The sequence below is a fragment of the Schistocerca gregaria genome, chromosome 2 (assembly GCF_023897955.1).
Source record: "Schistocerca gregaria isolate iqSchGreg1 chromosome 2, iqSchGreg1.2, whole genome shotgun sequence".
In the NCBI taxonomy this organism is placed as follows: Eukaryota; Metazoa; Arthropoda; class Insecta; order Orthoptera; family Acrididae; genus Schistocerca; species Schistocerca gregaria.
In genome coordinates this window covers 748,234,502-748,254,885 of record NC_064921.1, presented here as the reverse complement: position 1 = coordinate 748,254,885, position 20,384 = coordinate 748,234,502, and the positions used below count along the sequence as shown (strand labels likewise).

The window sequence follows — 20,384 nt, the reverse complement described above, 5'->3', positions numbered from 1 at the left end:
ATTATTATCGCTGCTACAGCAAGAGGTATTGTACCTATGAATATGAAAAAGAAGGAAAACATGGTACTTGGGTTAAAGAGTACAGGTATCGTCACAATCACGCTTCTTTTATTAAAGAGGAGCCACAGAATTACCCAGATAACTATCAGAGTTTTTTAAGAATGCACAATGAAACATTCGATGTATTACTGGACACCATCCAGGACAGAATAAGCCCTAGCGACACAATAATGAGGAAGAGCATTTTTGCAGGGGACCGTCTTATGGCTACTATTAGATTTTCAGCAACACGTCGCTCCATGAAAGATTTAAAATTTGTGAAAGGGATTTCTGCGTTGTCGCTGTCTAACATCGTCCCAGAGACATGCAAACCACTTTATGGTGCGCTACAGCCAGAGATTATCAGGGCAAACAATTTAAAGTACTGTTTATTTTATTAATAATTATTATTTAATAAATTGATCATAATTACACTGAAAAAACTCAAACAGCATCAAAATTATAGTGATGTCATTGCTCAAAAACTACAAAAAATGCTTGTTATTGTTATTACTCTGTTGTTGTTGTTGTCTTCAGTCCTGAGACTGGTTTGATGCAGCTCTCCATGCTACTCTATCCTGTGCAAGCTGCTTCATCTCCCAATACCTACTGCAACCTACATCCTTCTGAATCTGCTTAGTGTACTCATCTCTCGGTCTCCCTCTGCGATTTTTACCCTCCACGCGGCCCTCCAATGCTAAATTTGTGATCCCTTGATGCCTCAAAACATGTCCTACCAACCGATCCCTTCTTCTAGTCAAGTTGTGCCACAAACTTCTCTTCTCTCCAATCCTATTCAATACCTCCTCATTAGTTATGTGATCTACCCATCTAATCTGCAGCATTCTTCTGTAGCACCACATTTCAAAAGCTTCTATTCTCTTCTTGTCCAAACTAGTTATCGTCCATGTTTCACTTCCATACATGGCTACACTCCAAACAAATACTTTCAGAAACGACTTCCTGATACATAAATCTATATTCGATGTTAACAAATTTCTCTTCTTCAGAAACGCTTTCCTTGCCATTGCCAGTCTACATTTTATATCCTCTCTACTTCGACCATCATCAGTTATTTTACTTCCTAAATAGCAAAACTCCTTCACTACTTTAAGTGTCTCATTTCCTAATCTAATTCCCTCAGCATCACCCGATTTAATTTGACTACATTCCATTATCCTAGTTTTGCTTTTGTTGATGTTCATCTTATATCCTCTTTTCAAGACACTGTCCATTCCGTTCAACTGCTCTTCCAAATCCTTTGCCGTCTCTGACAGAATTACAATGTCATCGGCGAACCTCAAAGTTTTTACTTCTTCTCCATGAATTTTAATACCTCCTCCAAATTTTTCTTTTGTTTCCTTTACTGCTTGCTCAATATACAGATTGAATAACATCGGGGAGAGGCTACAACCCTGTCTCACTCCTTTCCCAACCACTGCTTCCCTTTCATGCCCCTCGACTTTAATAACTGCCATCTGGTTTCTGTACAAATTGTAAATAGCCTTTCGCTCCCTGTATTTTACCCCTGCCACCTTTAGAATTTGAAAAAGAGTATTCCAGTCAACATTGTCAAAAGCTTTCTCTAAGTCTACAAATGCTAGAAACGTAGGTTTGCCTTTTCTTAATCTTTCTTCTAAGATAAGTCGTAAGGTCAGTATTGCCTCACGTGTTCCAACATTTCGACGGAATCCAAACTGATCTTCCCCGAGGTCTGCATCTACCAGTTTTTCCATTCGTCTGTAAAGAATTCGCGTTAGTATTTTGCAGCCGTGGCTTATTAAACTGATAGTTCGGTAATTTTCACATCTGTCAGCACCTGCTTTCTTTGGGATTGGAATTATTATATTCTTCTTGAAGTCTGAGGGTATTTCACCTGTCTCATACATCTTGCTCACCAGCTGGTAGAGTTTTGTCAGGACTGGTTCTCCCAAGGCCGTCAGTAGTTCTAATGGAATGTTGTCTACTCCGGGGGCCTTGTTTCGACTCAGGTCTTTCAGTGCTTTGTCAAACTCTTCACGCAGTATCGTATCTCCCATTTCGTCTTCATCTACATCTTCTTCCATTTCCATAATATTGTCCTCAAGTACATCGCCCTTGTATAAACCTTCTATATACTCCTTCCACCTTTCTGCCTTCCCTTCTTTGCTTAGAACTGGGCTGCCATATGAGCTCTTGATATTCATACACATGGTTCTCTTCTCTCCAAAGGTCTCTTTAATTTTCCTGTAGGCAGTATCTATCTTACCCCTAGTGAGATAAGCTTCTACATCCTTACATTTGTCCTCTAGCCATCCCTGTTTAGCCATTTTGCACTTCCTGTCGATCTCATTTTTGAGACGTTTGTATTCCTTTTTGCCTGCTTCATTTACTGCATTTTTATATTTTCTCCTTTCATGAATTAAATTCAATATTTCTTCTGTTACCCAAGGATTTCTAGCAGCCCTCGTCTTTGTACCTACTTTATCCTCTGCTGCCTTCACTACTTCATCCCTCAGAGCTACCCATTCTTCTTCTACTGTATTTCTTTCCCCCATTCCTGTCAATTGTTCCCTTATGCTCTCCCTGAAACTCTGTACAACCTCTGGTTCTTTCAGTTTATCCAGGTCCCATCTCCTTAATTTCCCACATTTTTGCAGTTTCTTCAGTTTTAATCTACAGGTCATAACCAATAGATTGTGGTCAGAGTCCACATCTGCCCCTGGAAATGTCTTACAACTTAAAACCTGGTTCCTAAATCTCTGTCTTACCATTATATAATCTATCTGATACCTTTTAGTATCTCCAGGGTTCTTCCACGTATACAACCTTCTTTCATGATTATTACTCTGTGGTCACATAATTATCACGCTGGCGTTATACTGTAGTGAGAGAATAACGTCTTTATCAGGAACTAAAGTGTGGGATTCCGTAGGCGAAGAAGGAGATGGGGGAAAAGGTGCTGAAGCATGGCAGTGCGCTGACAACAGTCTGACATTACATCTGTTATTATCACAGAAATCAGTCTGCGAGTCAAAGTTTTCAGTAAACTTCGCTTCAGTACTGTATTAATTAAAGATTCAGCATGTATTGCCTGTGTAGAGTCCATACGTTGTAATTTCTTAGCCACATTAATTCCAGTAGCTTCAAATTCGTCCAAATCATCTCTTCTGAGCTGCTGCAGAGCACTGGTGCATGTTTTCATCATGTCGAATGTAGCTGATATCATGTTACGCTTTCGTTTCTTCTTTTTTGGAGGCTCTGACGAAGACACATGTATAGGTTCTGCTTCTTGATGTTCTCCCTGTTAAAGGTGAAATATTACATTACTTTTGTTTTCTTTTTGCATCGGTTCCCTACAACAAAAGAGGAATGGATGGACATTTCCAAATGATTCGCATATAAGTGGCCATTTATAAACAACGGAGGAGCATTAGATGAAAAACGTATATGCATTGTACTATCAAATCACTCTGGAGACCATTATTTCAATCGCAAGAATTTCTACAGCGGGTTTTACTCTGTTTGTTGAATGCACTTTACGAGTTCATATTTACAGATGTAGGGAAAAATGGAAGAGTATCTGATGAAGGAATCCTTTAGTACACAGAAGTTTTTCACGCACTGAAGAAAGCACGATTAAATTTGCCAAGTAACAATGAAACAATAAATAATATGACTTTTGTTGTTTTTTCCGTGGTAAAGCTTTTTCATTGAAAGAAAACATTTTACAACCTTGTTCTCACGAGAATTAGATCACGACAGTAGAATATTTAACTGCAGATGCTCACGTGCTCGAAACGTAGTGGAAACTGCTTTCGGTACAAGCGTTGAGGCCGCAGGGAAACTGTTTGCGTGGCTGTTGGCCATACTGTTGTTTCCCTTGATCCCTCCCAGGAGCACCGGCAAGGGGGGGGGGGCGGGGGGGGGGGGGGCAGTGAGCTATGGGGGCTATAGACCTCCCCCCCCCCCCCCCCGCCCCAATGGAGTATCATATTACAATGGATAAAATGACTTCAGAAAGCAGCGAATATATTACTTCAACAGATTCAATCATTTTTTATAATTATGTAGCAATATAGGTCGCAATGTATTTCAAACACATTTTAACAAAAGAATAAGAGCAGCTTATAGCTTACTGTCTAAACCAATAAATCATTTAACTTAAATGGGCGTCTTATTATTTATTAACATACACTGGATGTATATTAATGTACGAGTACCACTTACAATAACCAAGAAAGCTAAATATACCGCGTATGCCTACCAACACTTAAATTGCTGATCCCAGAAAAAAAACTTCGAAATCGCCGGACATCTGGGTCAAATCGTATTATTTTCCCGGGCACACTCATTCTGTAGGCACGTTTTTTACCAACAGAAACCATTGTACATCTTCTGGAGATTTCACTCTTGGCTTGGCAGCCAATTGTAACGAAGCTCCTGTTAGGATTTTTGATTGCAAAAGGCATTAAACCAATCGACAGTTGACGGAAGTTCATGGAGAGTCGTGCACGGGTGTCAAAAATGTCTGCAAGTGGTGTAGAGAGTTTGCAGGTGGTCGTACTTAAGTTCACATCGAGGAAAGAAGCGGAGACCGCCAATTCCCGAAGGGACAATCGCAAAGGTTGAAAAAATCGTACTTCAAGATCAGCGGATCATTCTCGATGAGTTCTGCAATGTTGCTCGTAAAGTTTCTCTAAGCACCATTCGCCGGACTTTGAAGTACTGGAATTTCGGAAGGTGTGCGCAAGACTGGTCGCAGGTATGTTGACAGAACATCATAAATGGCAATGCGTTGAAACTTCCCACAAATTCTTTCAACGCTATGCAGATGAAAAGGACAACCTTTTGGATACAATAGTCACAGGTAATGAATCCTGGGCTTTCCACTCCACACCTGAGATCAAACAACAATCATCTGAGTGGCGGCATTCTGATTCACCCAAGCAGCGAAAATTCTAATGAACACAGTCTGCTGTCTGGGACAACAATAAATGCTGGCCGGGGTGGCCGAGCGGTTCTAAGTGCTACAGTCTGGAACCGCGCGACCGCTACGGTAGCAGGTTCGAATCCTGCTTCGGGCATGGATGTGTGTGATGTCTTTAGGTTAGTTAGGTTTAATTAGTTCTCCGTTTTATTCAGACGGCCCATCGCAAAAATCTTCTTCATGTACTGGGCAGCCTCAGAAGGACCGCGGAAGATTGGGACGGGCTTAGCCAGCAATCTCGATCGTGTTGTGACCATCATGCCAAGGGGGATCAAAGCGTGTTGCAGTCAGCAACCACTGCACTGAATGTTACTCACAAGGGAAACTGCCCATCGCACCCCCTAAGATTTAGTGGTAAGTTGGCCCATTGGGTAGCCCGTCTAAAACTGAACACAGAACAAACACGAAAACAGGAAGGAGATGTACTGAACTGTGGAAGAAAGAAGCAAAATAGAAACAGTGAACGATCCATATTTAATATGTGCAATGTCGAGAGACGTTAAGTGTGGTCATTTTGTTGGACTGTGTAGAGGAAGGTGGTTTCAACTCTCCCTCGTAGCCGGCCGGTGTGGCCGAGCGTTTCTAGGCGCTGCATCCTGGAACCGCGCGACTGCTACGGTCGCAGGTTCGAACCCTGCCTCGGGCATGGGCGTGTCTGATGTTCTTAGGTTAGTTAGGTTTAAGTAGTTCTAAGTTCTAGGGGACTGATGGCCTCAGATGTTGTGTCCCATAGTGCTTAAAGCCATTTGAACCATTTTTTTCTCCCTCCTACTCAATTTTTTTCCACAAAAGTACGAACTGTCCGTGCGATCTTCGACGTGTTTGTTCGCTGCATTCAAATCTGTGCATGTGTCATGGTATAATGTCCGTTAGCAACAGCGACGTGTAACGAAATGACCTCCAGACGTTACGTATCTCCTATTAGTTCCACACAGGTACCACGTGTTATGCTTTTGCCTTCCGTTTTGGAAGTTTCGACTCCTGAATTCCTTCGTTGTAACATAGTTCACACCCGTTTATTCCTTGTTTTCATTTCTGTGAGAGGTCTGTGCAGCATCTCGCCTGCTATCATTATGTATCACCGAATATGAGTCACGTGGTAAGAATATATTAGCGTCGCAAGTATATGTGATGAACAGCGAGAGCAGGCAAGATGCTGTATACACTTATCTCAGAAATGAAAACAACAAATAAACTGGTGTGAACTATGTTACAACGAAGGAATTCACAAACTTCCAAAACGGAACGCAAGATGCATAATATTTGGTACCTGTGTGGAACAAATAGGAGGTACGCACGTCTGCGAGGCCTCTTCGTTACACGTCGCTGTTACAAAGTGACATTAATACACGACATGTGAACAAATTTGAATACAGCTAACAGACACGTCAAAGACTGGACGGACAGTTCGTAATTTTGTGAAAAAAAAAAAAAAAAAAAAAAGATAATGGACACGAGGGAGAATTGAGCTCTAACCCCCCCTCCCCCCCTCCCCCTTCGCAGTTAGACACCATGACTACACAACCACAACACGACGCTCATTGCCGGCCGCGGTGGTCTCGCAGTTCTAGGCGCGCAGTCCGGAACCGTGCGACTGCTACGGTCGCAGGTTCGAATCCTGCCTCGGGCATGGATATGTGCGATGTCCTTAGGTTAGTTAGGTTTAAGTAGTTCTAAGTTCTAGGGGACTGATGACCACAGCAGTTGAGTCCCATAGTGCTCAGAGCCATTTTTGAACGACGCTCATTAATGTCGCTCGGTATTGCACATATTAATGTGAACCGTTCACTGTTTCTATCTTGTTTCTTTTTTCCACAGTTCAGCACACCTTCTTCCTGTTTTCATGCTTGATTGCATTCAGTTTTTGACGGGCTATCCAGTGGGCCAAATTACTACTAAATGTGAGGGGGAGCGATAGAGAGTTTCCCTCGTCAGCAGTAGTTTTTTATATCATATTTGTTCAAACACGCCCACTTTCAAACAGACTGCGTTTATTATGGGTACTGTTCTGCTTGTAGTTCACATTTAAGCTTTCTTTGTTATAGTTTCGTGATGCTTATTGTTCCATTCCATATGCCCTTTAATCTAAGCCCAAACACGTCCACATACATTGCGCGCTCTGCAAAACATTTTTTGAGCAGTTATCATTCACTACTCAACGCCATTTATTACGGATTTGCTTCACCAAAAATCATTAAGTTGTTGTACAAATTCCTTGCTTAACTCATCCGACGTCCTATATCATTTTCTAAATCTGAATGCTTCGAGGAGGTGGCGCAGTGGTTAGCACACTAGACTCCCATTCGGGAGGACGACGGTTCAATCTTGCTTCCGGCGATCCCCGATTTAGGTTTTCCATGATTTCCCTAAATTGGTTCAGGTAAATTCCGGGATGATTCCTTTGAAAGGGAACGGTCGACTTCCTTCCCTAGGCCGATGAGACCGATGACCTCGCTGTTTGGTCTGTTCTACCGAAGCTTATTAAACACAAGAGTCAAGATATCGAACTTCTTAAGCCTTAACATTTTGTCAGTGTCAAAATCTTCTCCCTTACATTCTTCGATCTAATATTCTCTCTAAAAGATTTGTTTCATGTTCTCAGCTACATCACAAGTCGCAGAGAGGTGACGGCAGCAAAATTGAGTGTAGGAAGTGAGAGAGGTCAGAACAGAGAAGCGCTAGAGTCGAGCACAGAGAGGACGACTCCGAAAGTGTAGAAACTGTCTCCATGATAGACTACTAGCGAAATTTCGCACGTCCTCTGTAATTATTGAACTTCGTTCAGTACATTAACGAAGAGGAGCTAGGGAGGGCGGAAGTGGTGGCTTGCCTGTCGAGCTAAGCAGGAGGGGAAGGCAGTGTGGGTGGAGGTGGAGCAGAGCAGAAAGGTGCCGAATGCCACTTCCCCTATGCCGCCCGCTGTTAACAACAACACTCCAGCGCCACGTAAAGAAAAGGCAGGCGTGGCAGCGACAGGTTCCGAGGGAAGCCGAGCGCCGCCGAGGAACGCACGCTCGTGGCGACCTTGGCGACTGGCGCGCAAACTACGCAGTTACAAACTGGCTAGCTCCTCGTTTATTGATAAAACGGCTACCGAGCGTGCGCACAGCTAGACAGTTACACGCCGAGCTGTGGGGTTGATCCGTGTCGCGAGAGCCCAGCGTACAGTCGATACCGACCGATCTGTTCTCGCAGCAGCCTAAGTGGAGATCACGGCGGCAACAGCCTCCTGTCCCCCCTCTCGCCCCGCGGAGCCTTTGCGGTGTTGCCAGTGGTGCGTCCTCGGCGGGAGACGCTGCTAAAAAAGATCGAGGCCCAACAGTCAGTGGAGTTGTGTACGCCGACGGGAGCTCGCAAGACGCGCTGTAGCCACTCTGCGCCTTAGCCCTTCCCCCTCATAAGATGTCCGCGTCCCCCGTGGCCAGACAAGCGACGCAGTGCCAGAGCATCCCTTCGAGGAGGGTCGTTATAAACGACGCATCTCAGCTGCCTGCAGACTACTCGTCCACTCCAGGAGGAACGCTGTACTCGACTACACCTGGTGGTAAGATATTTCATAACCGGTCATCAGATTAGTAGTCACTAGCACGCACAATCATTGCCTTTGCTGACACCTCCTTCCCCACACCCCACCCTCCCCGAACTCTTTTGCTGGAAATCTTCAGTGATAATAGTGCCATCCAGAACTTATCACACCTAGATTTGATGGCTACAGAAGGTTTAAACGTCGGTGAAACTCTGAACAGCAGAACAAATGCCAGCATTTCATAGCTTGCACGGTTTACTTGCAACTCACTAATCTATCAACAGGCAAAGACAGCTTAGTTAGTACTCAAAGATTTGTGTGTATACATCTTAAAAGCTTTTTCCAAATGTGATAGGCACGGCAATCATTCTTTACCGGTTGGATAGAGTATAACTACTACGATGCCCTGGTTATTTTCCTCTGCGGTTTAATGTTGTTGACCAATAGCCTACTTCTCGCGTTCGGGTTCTTAAATTCGTTCTAGTATTGTTACTCACTCTCAAAAGAGATAACGTATTCAAAACATATACTCCAGTTTATGGTAGACGATGGAAATGTACTTTTTTGTTCTAACGTGTTATGAAAACTGTATAGTTCCATTGATGGATGAAAGTACGTGCGAGTTTCTGATTTTTCGCATTACCGGTTACTGTGAACAGCGCTCGCTTTACAAGATATAGCCTCGACGCAACACGTGGCTGGCGGATTAATGTGTATGAGCCAGTATCTGTACTTAGTTCTGAATTTAGTTCTTGTAATAAAAGTGTAATTTGATGCGTGATCGAAGATTAAGGAAGGAAACCAATTGCTTGGCGATTTAGCACATGATTTAGCGTCGATGCAACACGTGGCTGGCGGATTAATGTGTATATATCTATAATTTGTTCTGCATTTCGTTCCTGCGATAAGGGACATCACTTGCTTGGCGATAATATTTATGTATCGTTGTTTTCATTAGTTGTTGGTGTCTGTTCACAATAATTATAAAGGAAACAGAATCGGCCAGTATTTTATATGTTTATACACATTTTCCTTACGGGCTACACTGTCGCCTGGAGATGAAAGTTTCAGTTTATTACATCAGTAATAACTCAGTATCTCAAGCGGCAAGATATTACGTGTGTTTTTGTTCGTTTTGCATTTTTGTCAAGGTTTATGGCAAAATATCTGAAGTGTAAATAAAATTTCTATACTGATAACTCTTATTTACAATTCTATTTGGACAAAAGGTGCGTAGCTGCCATTAGTACACATGCGCTACAAGCTATATGAAACGCTATAATTTCCATCTGAAGACAGTGGGTCAGGTTCTTGAAACATGTGTGGCAACTAAAGTTGTGAAGCGACATATATTTCGCCCACATGATTGTATCATTTCTCACGGCGTTGTTGCTATTGTGTTGCGTGACTGCAAACAGCTGTGGGAGTCTGAGAGAAGTGGAAGGGAGCTTTGTCGATTTATAGCAGCGCCACGTGACTGCGTGACCCGACCTGTGGATACTTATTCACCCGACAGTTTCATTCTGTCCCCTGCTGTTGCATCGTGTTTATTTACTTCTGCTATTGCATTAATACTTTGGAGGTTACAGGTGTGCCTTTACTCCTGGGACACTGTGAGGCGCCTCATGGAGGTTACATATTTATTATTACCACTACCGTTGGGTTTGATCATGCGCGTATTTGCAGATGAATTTTGAAAAAAAATATATTTATGTAAATTCTTTTTGTATATAATTTTTTCGGTTTCTAACGGTGTCAGGCACTTCAGCGGCTGCAGACATTGCTCCTCATGGAAATCGAATACTGGTCTTATAGTCTATATGTGTGCCAGTTTAAAGTAAGAGGGAGTGCTGAAAAGTAACTCCTCAGAATTTTTCAAGTTCTTTTCTCAATATCGGTCGGTTGAGGTATTACTTGTCATGTATTTTGCGCAGTCGATTTAACTTTCGCGCTTCGTCGACGCAAGTTGCAACACCTGCCGCTAGAGCGCTCCGAATTGAAGCGTGTATAATAACCTTATGTGACGTGGCGATGTTTATTATGTCGGTGCTTAAACAGCGTGCTGTAATGGAGTTTCCAAACGCAGAAAAGAGCCTGCAATCAAATTCCACAGCAGATTGAAAGCTGTGTACTGTAATGATTGAATCGACATCAGTAATATGCGTCGTTGGAATGTTTGCGCTCGTCATGAAGAAAAGTAATATAGTACGTAAGCACCAAGTATTAACTTTTCAGACGGTTAGGTTTACATGGTTGGACTGTAGCGAAGAACGTGAACAGCGTATTATTCAATTTGCAGTATTCTTTTATCATCAGTTAGTAAACATCCCACAAACAAGATTTGACTGAGGGCACGAGTTACGGCTAATTCATTGCCTTTTCTCTTGTACCTGCTACTTTGGCTCTTACTGATGGGAGCAGCAAATGTTTTGTAGATCGACTGTATGTTACAGCCATAGGCCCCCGCCAGGGGGAGGAGCCACTTGCCCTCTATTCCCCCCCCCCCTCCCCGGTGTCTGATGTAAAGAGCTAATATTCATTACAGAATCCCTAGACACTGTGGATAACCATAAATTCTCTCGACCATAATAGGTTCTTTGTGCCATCTGTAAAATTTAGTTCATGTAGTATGAGCTCAGTTACTTATATAAAAAAATGGCTGTATTACAGTCTTGCCACCCGTCGTGGATAAATTTCTGTGAACGACCATGGTTGGATAAAGCAAATAGAACTTGCTGTGATGTTCAGGAAAATTCGTGGACGCTGTTGCGACGCTTGAGTAACTGCAAAGCTTCTCCTAGTAAGTCAGATCAATAGTAATGGCAATCTTCCGGCGTCAACAAAATCCACTTTCTTGGATAAGTGTGTAACAATGTGCACAAGAGATCTGTGCCCATTCATCAAAGGGGGCAGATAATGCTGCACAGACACTGCCACAAATAGAAGCAGAGTAACTCACTGCAAGTGCAAGAGATGTGCTTCTTCACCCCACCAACAATTTCTTGCAATGAAAAAGAAACAGCAACCGAATACCGTTGTACCCCAAATGCTGCAGGGTATGGAGGATGGTGCGAGCGTATGTACAACTTGAACATAGGCGTAAACTAAAGGGCGTATTTTACTCTTATAAAGCATATCGTCTGAGTTGCTGTGCGAAAATCGGGTTGTGCTTGCTGTAGAGTCCCTGTTGTTGGAGAAAAGTGCCACAAATGTACTGGACGAAAGTAGCTGACAAAAGCAGGTTATGGACATTTACAAGCCACCTATTGAACGTTTATTAGCCACTTACAGGAAAGTCCGTCAGAGGAAAAATGGTTGCAGGAATATTGTAATGTTCACCCATCGTTGGAATCAATGAAACAATGTCCGTAACTTATTTAAAAAGGAATGAACACGTGCAGGACTCACGGTTGCAGTCTACCACCAAGCAACACGTTGAGACTCGCTGGAATGCTTCGTCTTTCATGCAAAAATCCGTCTGTATGCATCATGAACAAACTGCTGAAGTTTTACGTGAATTCGGAAACTGGGAATTTGACGATTTATTTTCTCGAAGCATTTCAAGGGGATACCAAGGCTCTCAGGGCTCGCCGCGAAACAGGCTTAGGATCCGCCCGAGCATATGGCTTGCGTGGCTCCGGCTGTCGTCGGTAAATCAAAGGGATGCGCGGCGAGCTGCGCGAGTGGTGCGGACAACTTGCATTGACCAGTTGGCTCTCTGCACTCGTGCAGCTTGGTCTTGGTATTATTCATTTTCTGTGTTGTGGACATTGGTTTTTCTTTTAAAATGGATTGGACCGACGATTTCACTATTAAATTTATAAATATTTATGAACAGCATCCTGTGTTGTGGGATGCCACAACTCCCATTACAAAATCAAATCCAAAAAAAGTGAAGCGTGGGATTCCATCGCGACAGAACTTTGCGTGGATGTGGCCGAATTGAAAAGGAAAGCACGTGATGGAAAAACAAATTTCAGTTGTGACAAATTGTATTTCGAATCTGCTTTGAGTTTACTACTCGTCGTTTCAGCCATGAGCTATTATTCCACCCCATAATTCCATCAAGGGAGAAATTTCGCCAAATATTTCAAAAATGAAGACGAATGTAATTGCCTTATGTTTTCTTCTGAGGCCCTGAATAAAATTTAAATTGCTTTGAGTCTGCATGCATTTCTCGGAGACTCTCCAACAATTCTCCAGCCAAACCGAAACATCACACTGTTGACACGGATCTTATTTTCCACTTCGTACAAGGACAACAAAAGTTGACGTTCTTCGTTTTTCAAAAAATTATTTCTGTATTTGAGACTCATATCGCCAGAACAGCAAGTTTTGTCAGAGATGTTTCGGAATGTGAAGCAGTCCAGGCAGGTAAAGACGATACTGGGTTCTGTTTTCTCCATGGAAAACATATTTCTGTTCTTACAGAAGAAGTACGCTTCTCTATCGTCATGAGATGTCACATCTTCATCACTATCCGTTTCCTTCTACTAATTAGCATCGTCATCACTAAATAATCGAAGTCAGGCTCATTATCACCGTCGTCAAAGTCATCTGAGAATTCTCTGAGGCTTTCTTGGACACCCACATCAGTCTCGCATAGATAACGTTGCATAGAAGCTCTAGCTTTCCTAACCACGAAGAAACGATAACGTTCAACAGAAACACGGTGCACAAACACTATGGTACGTCTATGAGACCTCTCAAGGTCCAAAAATAAGAAAACATTGCAACAACGTTGCCACATTTCTGGCACGTGTAGTTTGCCATCCAATAGTAAGGTCTACTACATCTCACAGCGGTGTGTGAAATATCGCAAGACAAAAAACTGTCGCTGTCTGAGACCATCCGCAGTAGTTAAGGGCTAAAGGTCCCCCTAATAGTTACTGAATTTGTGGTATATTGTATGAGGAAATGACAAGTATTTCAAAGTTTTTGTTGGCACCCACTGATATCTGACGGCAGAACTGTTCTCACATTTACAGGTTTTGAAGGCGCCGATAGACATCGTTCTCTGTACGTTTTGCACATAATACATCGTGCCAGCAAGGAGGACAAATATGTTCGATCGCTTAGGGTTAATAAATTTGGTGCATTGTTCAAATAAATTTCCGTCTTTTCACAATTACATGATCAGGGCGTCAGTACTGATTAAATATTTACTCAACATAACTAATTAACATCCCAGTTACCTCGTAGGGCAGCTCACTGGAACGTGCAGAGGCATAAACTTTCTCTCTCTCTCTCTCTCTCTCTCTCTCTCTCTCTCTCTCTCTCTCAAGTTATCAGTAGTTGCTTTAGATGACACCTGTGGTACTAGAAATAATGCAAGCAAATTCATTCCCTTTATTTCCAATTTTTCGCTTAGGGGGTTTCGGGCGCCTGCTTTCAGTAATGCTGCTTCGCGGTAAATCTTTGACAATACTGAGGCACATCGTCTTCTTTAAACACGATCTCGTATCCAGTGTTTAAAATATGTAACCAAAATATAAGTTTCTTTTATAAATGCGTCGTTTTGCATATTTGGGTGTGCTTGTCGTACTGCCCTCACAACACAGTGGTCCTGTAGCTGGTAAACCCATGGCACAAGGAACTGCAGCATCGAATCACTGTCAGCTTTCACAACCTTGGTATCCCCTTGAAATGCTTCGAGAAAATAAATCGTCAAATTCCCAGTTTCCGAATTCACGTAAAACTTCAGCAGTTTGTTCATGATGCATACAGACGGATTTTTGCATTCCAGCGAGTCTCAACGTGTTGCTTGGCGGTAGACTGTAACCGTGAGTCCTGCACGTGTTCATTCCTTTTTAAATAAGTTACGGGCATTGTTTCATTGATTCCAACGATGGGTGAACATTACAATATTCCTGCAACCATTTTTCCTCTGACGGACTTTCCTGTAAGTGGCTAATAAACGTTCAATAGGTGGCTTGTAAATGTCCATAACCTGCTTTTGTCAGCTACTTTCGTCCAGTACATTTGTGGCACTTTTCTCCAACAACAGGGACTCCACAGCAAGCACAACCCGATTTTCGCACAGCAACTCAGACGATATGCTTTATAAGAGTAAAATACGACCTTTAGTTTACGCCTATGTTCAAGTTGTACATACGCTCGCACCATCCTCCATACCCTGCAGCATTTGGGGTACAACGGTATTCGGTTGCTGTTTCTTTTTCATTGCAAGAAATTGTTGGTGGGGTGAAGAAGCACATCTCTTGCACTTGCAGTGAGTTACTCTGCTTCTATTTGTGGCAGTGTCTGTACAGCATTATCTGCCCCCTTTGATGAATGGGCACAGATCTCTTGTGCACATTGTTACACACTTATCCAAGAAAGTGGATTTTGTTGACGCCGGAAGGTTGCCATTACTATTGATCTGACTTACTAGGAGAAGCTTTGCAGTTACTCAAGCGTCGCAACAGCGTCCACGAATCTTCCTGAACATCACAGCAAGTTCTATTTGCTTTCGTTATCGTGAAGGAGTAGACCACATCGAAAACTTATAAAATTGTACGACAAAAAACGTTCTTTGTGAAAAATCACCCAGGAACTGTACACGAAGACGAATATAAAAAGTAGGGTGTACGAAGTGTGTGTTGAAATATTCCTAGACGATATAAAACGGTGGAGCAAAGTGTAACAAAAACTTAACTACAAAATTTGAGATCAAGTTTCATAAAAGAGCTCAGAAAGGTAGAGGCTTTAGAAAGGAGCAGAAAAAAGGACGAATTGTATAAACCAATAAAGAGTTCCATGTACTATATTCATTATTGTATTACTTATTACTGTGTTACACCCCTTACTTTACATTTCGCGTTATTCTTCTCTACAAAGGCTCAATAGCAGCCTCTTACTAGCACATCGAACCTTCACGATTCCCAGAGGAGTGCAGGCGATTCACAAAGCCGTTACGCTCGCGTGTGGTCCGTCATTTCCGCTTTGTTTCTGCTGTTCGTTTCTTTGTTGCACCGACCCTTTGACACTCGGTCTTGGCCGGGTACCCGAAAGAGCCGTGGGTCTTGAACGCGCTGTCTGCTCCCGGTACAACTGAGCTCGACTCCCCTCGTGTGCGGGCAGCAGAATGGAGCGTTGGGCCGCAGGCGGCCTCGGGCGAGCAGACGTGGATCCACACTTGATGGAACTTCACCGTCACTTCAAAAGATTCTCCTCTGTAGTTCAAATTACGGCACTCACACGCGCCGTCAACGGAACGTCATTGACACGTCACGTCAACGTTCCACGGGAAGAATGTTTCGACGAGCCATTCACGGAGTCACGTGATATTTCTCAGTTGCTGCCGGCAAGTAACACCCCCATATTTGTTTTGTTTAGTTCAGCAAAACGGTCCATGTAGACATACCTTAGGCAAACCAACAACTTCTGCCATGATGATATTGAACGAGTAATTCTTTCATTTCCCTTCGTAATTCTTTTGTATCTTGTTTAATAGGTAAAAAAAAAAACGTTGTTTATACGTTCTGAAATATTTATAGAACGATGACTCTTAATCTTCCAGCCCCTTGTAAAAAGTGTGGAATTCCCCCTCACAGTCTCGGTTTTTAACATATTTTTAAAACTCAGACTCTTATTGCTCGTTGTTCCTGTTCCTCATCATCGAGTGCAATAGCAATCATTGCGACCTGCTTTAAACTAAAATTCGACATTTTATTAGGATCTACCATGATCTACGAAATAGTGCCTCTGGTGGGCATTTCATGAAAACGTCACGACGTTCATTCGACGTTGACGTGCCGTGAAGTCTGAATGCTCAGGAATTCATCTGACCCTTGACGATTACGTGACGGTGACGTTCCGGCAAGTGGAAATCAACCTTAAATGTGGCGCGATGCACTGCTCTGCTCGCAAGTCTCACAAGCAATGTGGATGCACCTAGATGTTTACATCAAGTGTAGTCAAACCTTCTTTGCCTATCGCCCACCTTTGTATTTTTGTTAGCAGTAAAATTTTTAACTGTCCATCAGTTCTACAGTAATGATGACTTATAAAGTAAGAAAGTAACTTTTTGTTACAAAATTTATAAAGCATAGTTGCAGCAAGTAAAGCAAATAATAATAATAATAATAATAATAATAATACTTGCCGTACCAAGTACTTCGTCAGTATTTTATGAAACCCTAATTAAAATATCTTTAATATCGTCCATCATAAAAGCTAGAATGGCCACTGGTGGGCGGTAGGTTTACATGAAGACTGGTGTTTATCATGCCACTGTTATCCATAAACTGCTTGAAAGCACACAAACAGAAGACCAGCTTAAAAGTAGCCTTTGTACGTAACCAATCGACAATGACAGCATTATTATGGTCAAGAAATCGTCAAGAATCTGTCTCACTGGTAGTACTACATAAAACTGAATTGAAAAAAATTATTCGGTATGCCATCTTTAACCAGCTGCAAGTAAAATATGAAGAAATAGAATTATGGAAATGTTATGCCTTTAATAATAAATTATAGCACCACATACGCAGCTTCCTGGGTAGTTGGCTACAACTCGTTTGAGAAGTTCATGTGTGTCTAGATATACAGATACTTGGCTCCTTTTTCGCGCAAACAACGTACTCGCTGATATTAACAGCAGAAAATTACAACTCGCGCAGCATTCGAAAATGGGAATAATTTCTGAAACACATCGTGCTAAGCTCGAAACATGTAACTTGTGCAGAAACTTATTACTGTATTTGAATCATCACTGATTCAATTAAAAGATTTCCAAAATAAAGTTACAGATGTCTACTGTTTCTAATAAAATCAGTTCGTACAACGTTTGAAACAATTGTTGCATTACGTGGTAGCGTCGTTTTGCTCATAGATAATTAGTCATAAACAATGTGTCGTGTACTGCTTGTTTCCCGTCGACACTTTTGTCAACCGTCTAAGTGCTTATTCGAAGGGTGTAATTGAATACGTTCCTCATATAACACGCCATGAATTTTCCACTCGACATGGAGGAAAATTTCATTTATGTCACTGTTGTGCTTACGATAACGCAAACACTAATTGGTAATCCGTGTTTCCATTATTACCGTCAGCGGCGGGACAGTAGTAAAACGAAGACACGTGTGAAAGTGAGGATACGGTGCGATTCTGCGGAATCGTGCCCAATCGAGGCTACACTCGACCTTGGGTAAATGTCGCTTAAGTGCTGCTGTTTCAGCAAGAGTTACGGCACGCACTAGCCGTTGAGATCTCACAGACAACACGTGTTTTCCCTTTTCGGATGGGATGTACTAGACTGTGGTGAGAATTTCAGCTCTTGCTCATCAGGCAGTAAGTATATTTATACTGATTTTAGGAAATTTTAAGAGCATCATATACACTTCGCTAAAAGAAGTTTGACGGCGCAAACGTAGCTTACTGAAACTTAACCGTAAAAGAGGAAATTTCTTCATAGATCATCTTAGTTAAAGGCTACCAAAAGATGTTATATCTTTTACCTTCCTTCTTTGAGAAACAAAGAAAAGGTTATTATTGGTTTTTAAGTTTGCCCTGTTGAGTTATTCGTTACTACATATGATACAATCTAAAGCAAAAACATCGCGCATTAATAACTATTCACTGATTGGAACATTCTGTATTACTACAGCAGGAGAAAAACAAACCCGATGCTAAATGCCGAACCCGTATGTCTTTGCTGTCGATCGCATACGATTGATGGAATTCTTCGGTATAGTTTATTTATGTTAAGTTACATAGGCTGTATCGACCGCGTGAAATATAATATCTAAGTAAATATAAGAGCATTCTCAGAATCCTTATTTGTAGCGACTAGATTACCTACCTCGTCATAGGGCGTAAGATATTGGAAAAACTTTTGCGAAGTAAAGCTATTGCACATTAGTATTCCAAGTCACGAAAGTCTTCAGTACCGTAATCAAAATTAATATTTCCCGGCTCAAGCTATCGTTCGGTCTCCTCTGTAAACCTACAGTACTTTCTTGTGAACCGAAACCTTTGTAGTAATACTCTGAATGCAGCGAACATTATACCGTGCTAAACGGTACTCTTGTTAAGTGGACGACTGCAAAATCCTTGATAAACAGGATACTCTTAAGTACGTTTGCTCCTGCTCTCTGCCTTTGACCTTCGCGCAACTGCGAGCAGTAAACTGCGAACAGTTAGCAAACCAACACAAACAACGACCTTGGGATTACTCGAATGTTCTTTTTTGGTGGGAGCGGTAAACAAACGCGGAGACAGAAATAAAACTTGCAGAGAGAGAGAGAGAGAGAGAGATAAACGAAACGAAACGGAACAAACATGGCGCGATTCGAGGTGTAGCTTTGACCACGTGGCCCGAACCGAAGCGCTCAAGCTAAAATATAAATTCGTATTGATCGTTGCCTTATGTTCCTTTACGACAATAATAATTTAATGCGCTTTTTTTCATTCTGTGACTCAAAATGGAAAAAAAATAATTTGGAAATTATTGTGCGTAACTTGTAGTAGTGTACGTACACTTCACCTTATTGTATGCGAAAGATGTTTTCGAGTTCTTTGCTTTCGTAAGGCAGTGCATTATACACGTGGAGGCTGTTTTCTAATGCGCAGACTGAACTGGTAGAAAAATGATGTAATTATAGGAGAAAATTTCTCATACTTTAGACTACACAGAGATTGGGGAGGTATTTGCCGGAGATAAACCGTGTGTAAATTTTCACTGCATTTATTTGACTTAGTATTACTTTAACTCGTTTACCCACATAGGTGCAATAAAATTTTCACACTTGCGCAAAATTATAACAGCAGCTAATAAATGATTTAGAAAAACTTAAACCGTGTAGCTTAGCAAAATCAGTCACATGTTTATAAATACAAATTAACAACACCTACGGTATTTATTAATTTTTAAATAAAATATTCAGCTCTCACAGTAATGCTTCCCTGTGATTATAACGACGTATATAAGCCGGATAGAATAGGAAATCACATTCTACAATTGGTGTGTGACATTCAACACAGCTGCGGATCTTTCATATTCATGGCTAAATAGAAATGTAATGACTGCTCTAACTGTTTAGAAGCCCTTTTCCATTTAATTTTTTTTTCTCTTTCCTATGTCCTGTTTCCATCATGCTTTTGAAAAGTGGATTTGATTTTTACAGATTAGATATGTGGATTCATGGGAAGAATGCCGCATATTTTGGTGTTAAAGCAATTACCTTAACAAAACCAATAGAATCACTTGGCTCAAGAATCATAACAGCTTCTGTAGTCCATGTGGACAGTACTTCTACACAACATTTTTTTTTGTGAACACAATAGAGTACATTCCTCATAACCAAAGTGATTTGCGTTTATTTTGCCACTTTAGAAACTAGGTTGAGGACAGTCATCAACATCAATTCTTTCCCTGAAGTGATTCTGACTTAATAGTGGAGCAAATACCCACAGCACAAAATTCCGAACATTGTATCACATCAATCATTCTCGTTGGTTGTAAAAAATGTCACCACACCATAGATTCATTTTGACACAGCCAGTGAACCCAGATGATTTTCATGGGTGATTTGTGCTGTGTGACGCAACCTGATGATGAATATGTATATGTGGGCAGTATGTGCTTGCATTTTAATCATGGATGAACATTGTGCACAACTGCTTCACAACCGGGGCAGGAGTGAACAAAGCCCAGAACACTCTTCAATACTTAAATATTTATACAAATGGTAATACACGTTTCAGTTCAGTTTCATCAATGTACTCATCATTACACTTGCAGTGTCATTTGATTTTAATGAAATATTGTTTTGTAGGATGCAGATGAAACTACTAAAATGGAAATTCCATCAAAGATGTACCACACCATCTTAATTTGGCTAATAT

The 20,384-nt window shown here is 41.7% G+C and overlaps 1 protein-coding gene across 1 annotated transcript in view; it reads left to right on the top strand.

Annotated features, from left to right (window-relative positions):
* Positions 1–7,917: 7,917 nt before the first annotated feature.
* LOC126334929 (eukaryotic translation initiation factor 4E-binding protein) overlaps positions 7,918–20,384 on the top strand; it is a 28,812-nt gene continuing 16,345 nt past the window's right edge. Inside the window, exon 1 of the mRNA XM_049997662.1 lies at positions 7,918–8,552. Coding sequence (XP_049853619.1) covers positions 8,411–8,552 — 142 coding nt within the window. The 5' untranslated portion in view covers positions 7,918–8,410. The remainder of the gene's footprint in view (positions 8,553–20,384) is intronic.